Source organism: Saccoglossus kowalevskii, chromosome 9 (genome assembly GCF_978046115.1).
Source record: "Saccoglossus kowalevskii chromosome 9, keSacKowa6.1, whole genome shotgun sequence".
Lineage (NCBI taxonomy): Eukaryota > Metazoa > Hemichordata > Enteropneusta > Harrimaniidae > Saccoglossus > Saccoglossus kowalevskii.
In genome coordinates, this window is record NC_140649.1 from 32,856,619 (window position 1) to 32,861,130 (window position 4,512).

Genomic DNA, 4,512 nt, shown 5'->3' on the forward strand with positions numbered 1-4,512 from the left:
TCAGACTTTCTGCGGTCAATTAAAACTAAATTATTTACTGCCTCAATCTGTTTTTATCTAAATTTTGCAAGTACATGTAAATTCTAAATTTAAGGGTTATCATATAGGTTGAAGTTGTTTGTAATAATTTCCTGAATTATGATTCATTGAATCTGCTACAGTGTTTGTGCAATATTGATATTCATTTTACAAGCAGGATATTGTTGACCATATCTTTGGTCGTGCATAAACATATTTTGTTCAAACTGATGCATCATGTCTGTCACACAAATGTAAATAATTATTTGACCCTAATTTTGACAGTCACTAAAAACTGCTTGGGGACTTGTCATTGACAATGACTTATTTTAATTTTCAGGAGATAAAATGCTTGATAAAATGAACTACTGTAGAGAGAGAAAGAAGAGACATAGGCACAATGTGGAAGATGTTATGGATGGAATTCTATATAAGAAACATTTCACTGAGGATGGGTTTTTTCACCATTCAACTGCAGAGCAGAAAAAAACAGAATTACATCTGTCATTGCAGATGAACTTTGATGGTGTTGCTCTATTCCGGTCCTCGAAGTTCAGCATATGGCCAGTATATTATACAATAAATGAGCTTCCGCCATCTGAGAGGTAGGCTGTTTTTTCTAATCCTAGAATATTATTACTGGTGTTATACTAGGTGTACATGTATAAACAAATTATTTTGGGTATTTTTGGTCAAAACCAGGATTTGAAACTTGTATTTTCAATCTCTTCTCCAAAACAGAAACTCACAATGCTTTTAAATTAAATATACAAATATATTTGTTTTTGTTAAAATGTGTTTATCTTATACATGTAATACAGAAATTGTCATTCGCCCTCACTGTAATGTGTTTATATCTCTTGTGTTTGTGTTATTACTTAATATCTTATACTTCAAATTGCTTTAATTCTGCAAAAGACAAATTTCAGTGAAAATTTCTCTGTTGTCATTCACAAAATTTTGCCATAATATCATCAGAACAAGAAAATTGCTTGGAGTGGAAATTTAATAGTTTACAGTATTTCATTTACAGTAGAAGAGTGAAGTGAAGCTCTTTCAATCATAGGGTCACATGTGTGGTATTCAGGGCTTGAGTTGTGTGTTATCATTAATTAATAATTTTTCTATGAATAATTGCAAGACACTTGAATACAGTCTGAATTTCATTTATCTTTAGGTATCGAAGGTGTAACAAGATATTTGCTGGTATTTGGTTTGGTTTTAAGAAACCAGAATGTAAAACATTTTTGCAACCATTTGCTGTGTCCCTTAAAGAGTTGTTTACAACTGGTAAGTTACTCTTTATTTTTTTTAGCTCCACTGTCATTGAAGATGACACATTTTCCATTGCTATCTGGTGTCTGTTTGGAGGCCATCAACAATTTTCATCTTTCTCGTGAAAACCAGTAGCCTGAGTGCTTTGATGTTTAGTATGGTTTCCTCATCAATATCTTAAATCTTTTGATCAAAACCAATATTTTGGACTTAATCACGAGTTTCATTAAGTGCCAGCCATCGGCCATATGGCCGGCTACAAGCCCAAATTAGCCCTCTATTTTCATGTCTCAAATAAACGTACCAGAACGTTTATTTTTTCCCTAAAAAATTCCATGCTTAAAAAAAAAATCATGCCGTTTTCCCATTGAAATCAAAGCCAAAAGATCTCACTAAAACATCGGTAAATCTCTTCCGTTTTGTATTCACAATAAAGTTGCTGAGCTGCATTAACATATTTAAATGAGCTATGGTAATTCGAACATGTCGGCACCCTCCAGCATTTTGATTGGTTAATTAGCGATTTGACCTATCAGATGAAGAAAAACAGTTGTTTCAGGACCCATGTGCATGAAAAATATGGCTGATATCATATTGCATCAAGTGTTTACATGTGACTAAAATCATTCACTTCCGATAAAACTAAATTGATTTTTACTTGCATTTCATAACAATTCAACAAATTTATTTTTTATACGTTATTATAATCAGTACTGAGTACTACCGGTAATCAACAATTGCAACACTTTTATAACAAATAATGTTTATTAGATTTTGAAGATTTGGCCGAGGGTATGTTTATTTGGGACATGAGAGTACTTTCTGCCATAACCCCCCACCCCCACCCCACTGCCAACACAGGTCTCGCTGCAGCGCTTCTTCACACTGCCTAGAGCCTTTTTATTTTATTTGTTGGCCTTTTGTTACAGGATAATGGCCTGCTATTAAATGCATTTGTGAAACCCCTGCATAATTCTTCCCGAAACCGTTCCTCATGGTTTAAAATTTGATATACGTGACATTAATTTTCTTGAATATTTGTGGGTTTTTTTAAATTTCAGTTAGAAGCTGCAACATAAACCACAGTTGTTTATATTATTTCAATGATATTTCATTATACAGCCGACATTATCATGACATTATTGACATTATCACAAAATTAAATGTAATCTAGCTTTTATATTCAAAGCCATGTTTTTTTTTTCTTTTCAGGAATTGGTGTTTCAGTTAAAGGGAAGAAAGTCTTGGTGAAGGGCATTCTCCTCAGCTCAGTGTTTGACTCACCTGCGCGATGTATTTTCATGGAACTGAATCAGTTCAATGGGTTTTTCGGTTGCCCATTTTGTTTAACAAAGGGAGCAACTGTTAAAACAGGCCAAAAGGGCCATATGCTGGCTTATCCCTTCAACACTGATAACAGTTCCACTGGACATGACCAGCTGCGAACTCTGCTGGAAACAAGGCAGCATGCTATGGAAGCATTCACTAAATCTCAGCAAGGGAATTCTTCAGCTGTGATGGGAGTAAAAGGAGTTAGCTGGTTTTTGCATGTCCCTAAGTTTGATATGATCAATGGCATGGGTGCAGATTATATGCATTGTGTTTGCTTGGGTATAACAAAAATGTTGCTAATCCTTTGGACTGACAAAACAAATAAGGACAACCCATGGTATGTAGGAAATCAACTTGAGCTGATTGATACAAAAATTCTTAGAATTAAACCACCCCATGTAATAACACGTGCTCCAAGAAACATTTTTAATGAACTTTCTCATTGGAAGGCATCTGAATTTAGAAATTTTCTTCTTTTTTACTCCATCCCTGTGCTATGGAAAATTTTGCCAAATGAATATTTCCAACATTATTGCTTACTTGTTGAAGCTATTTTTATTCTGCTACAGTCATCTATATCACCAATGCAACTAAAGAAGGCATCAGGTTTATTAAGGCACTTTTGCTTCAAAATTTCAACACTTTATGGAGCACGCTATGAAACATCAAATGTGCATCTATTGTTGCATCTCTCTCAAAGAGTTGAATGCTTAGGTCCTCTTTGGTCCATGTCATGTTTCTACTATGAAGACTACAACGGACAGTTGCGAAATCTCTGTCATGGGACTCAAAGCATGCCGCAACAAATAGTCACAGGAGTTTCCATTCAACAGAAAATACCAGAACTAGAATTTTGTTTACCTCCTGATTCACTTCATTATGATTTCTACAAAAAACTCACTGAAAATAGAAAGATAGTTGCTTCTAAAACAACAATTTCAAATGGTGTTTGTAGTGTTGGTGGGATGGAGAAAATAAATCCCTCTAGATCTGAGGTGCAAGCTTTGAGAAATAGCTATACTATTCAGTATGACGGAGATAATGGTCTTGAATATGGTCAGGTTAAATATTATGCAAAGTGTATTTTGAAATGCCCAAGCCAAGTGTTATGCGATTCTAATTGTATATGTTTGAACCCAGTATATAGAGCTATCATTAATAAGTATTCTATAAAGCATGATGTACATCTGGTACATGATGATATAAGTGGGGCTACTCTGCCACATATAATCCCAGTCATTAGAGAGAACACCTTTCCTTGTGCAATACCAATTCACAGCATCACACAGTGCTGTATATCTGTAAACTGTGGTCACAGAGAGTGCGAGTTTATTTGCCTTATACCAAACAATATTGAAAAAGAATGAGTAGTTGAGAACTTAGTTAAAATCCCAAAATCTAGTAATGAATAAATGAATTATGGCATACCCCTGTACTAGTCTTGTCTGGTTAATGTATTTGACAATAACACTGCTTCAGCAATAACATGAGTTCTGTCCACTATCAGGTCACTTGTTTCATCTTCAATTTATGTGTATTTATATCACACATTGAAAAGGCCATTTTGTTTACAGTTGTACCTACCTGTACATATATATTTTGGACGTTCAGATTTTACAAACATGAGGCTTCAATACATATGTTCACTGATCTGATTTAAATGGCTGATAGAAGTAGCATCCATTCTTTTTGAACAATTCAAAACCAAAAATTCACCATTTCTCATACGTGTAGAAGCTACATGTCCTATTTTGTGCTATTCAGCTCCGCTGTTGACTTTGTCGAGCGGAGCTTATCATTCGAGTGATTATCCGGTGTCGTTGATCATGTCAACTTTTTAAATTTTCAACTTCTTCTTGAAAACTACAATTCTTATTACTTTGATAC

General features: G+C 34.4%; 1 protein-coding gene across 1 annotated transcript; it reads left to right on the forward strand.

The window, feature by feature from the left end:
* Positions 1-364: 364 nt before the first annotated feature.
* LOC146739163 (uncharacterized) lies at positions 365-4,060 on the forward strand. The gene is made up of 3 exons (XM_085503827.1): positions 365-623; positions 1,196-1,308; positions 2,506-4,060. The coding sequence occupies exons 1-3, from the start codon at positions 367-369 to the stop codon at positions 3,990-3,992; spliced, it is 1,857 nt and encodes a 618-aa protein (XP_085359953.1). The 5' UTR covers positions 365-366; the 3' UTR covers positions 3,993-4,060.
* Positions 4,061-4,512: the final 452 nt, after the last annotated feature.

Coding starts and splice junctions, on each gene's coding strand:
- LOC146739163 (XM_085503827.1), top strand. CDS start 367: ATGCTTGATAAAATGAACTACTGTAGAGAGAGAAAGAAGAGACATAGG. Junction 624..1,195: donor GAGCTTCCGCCATCTGAGAG/GTAGGCTGTTTT, acceptor ATTTATCTTTAG/GTATCGAAGGTGTAACAAGA. Junction 1,309..2,505: donor TAAAGAGTTGTTTACAACTG/GTAAGTTACTCT, acceptor TTTTCTTTTCAG/GAATTGGTGTTTCAGTTAAA.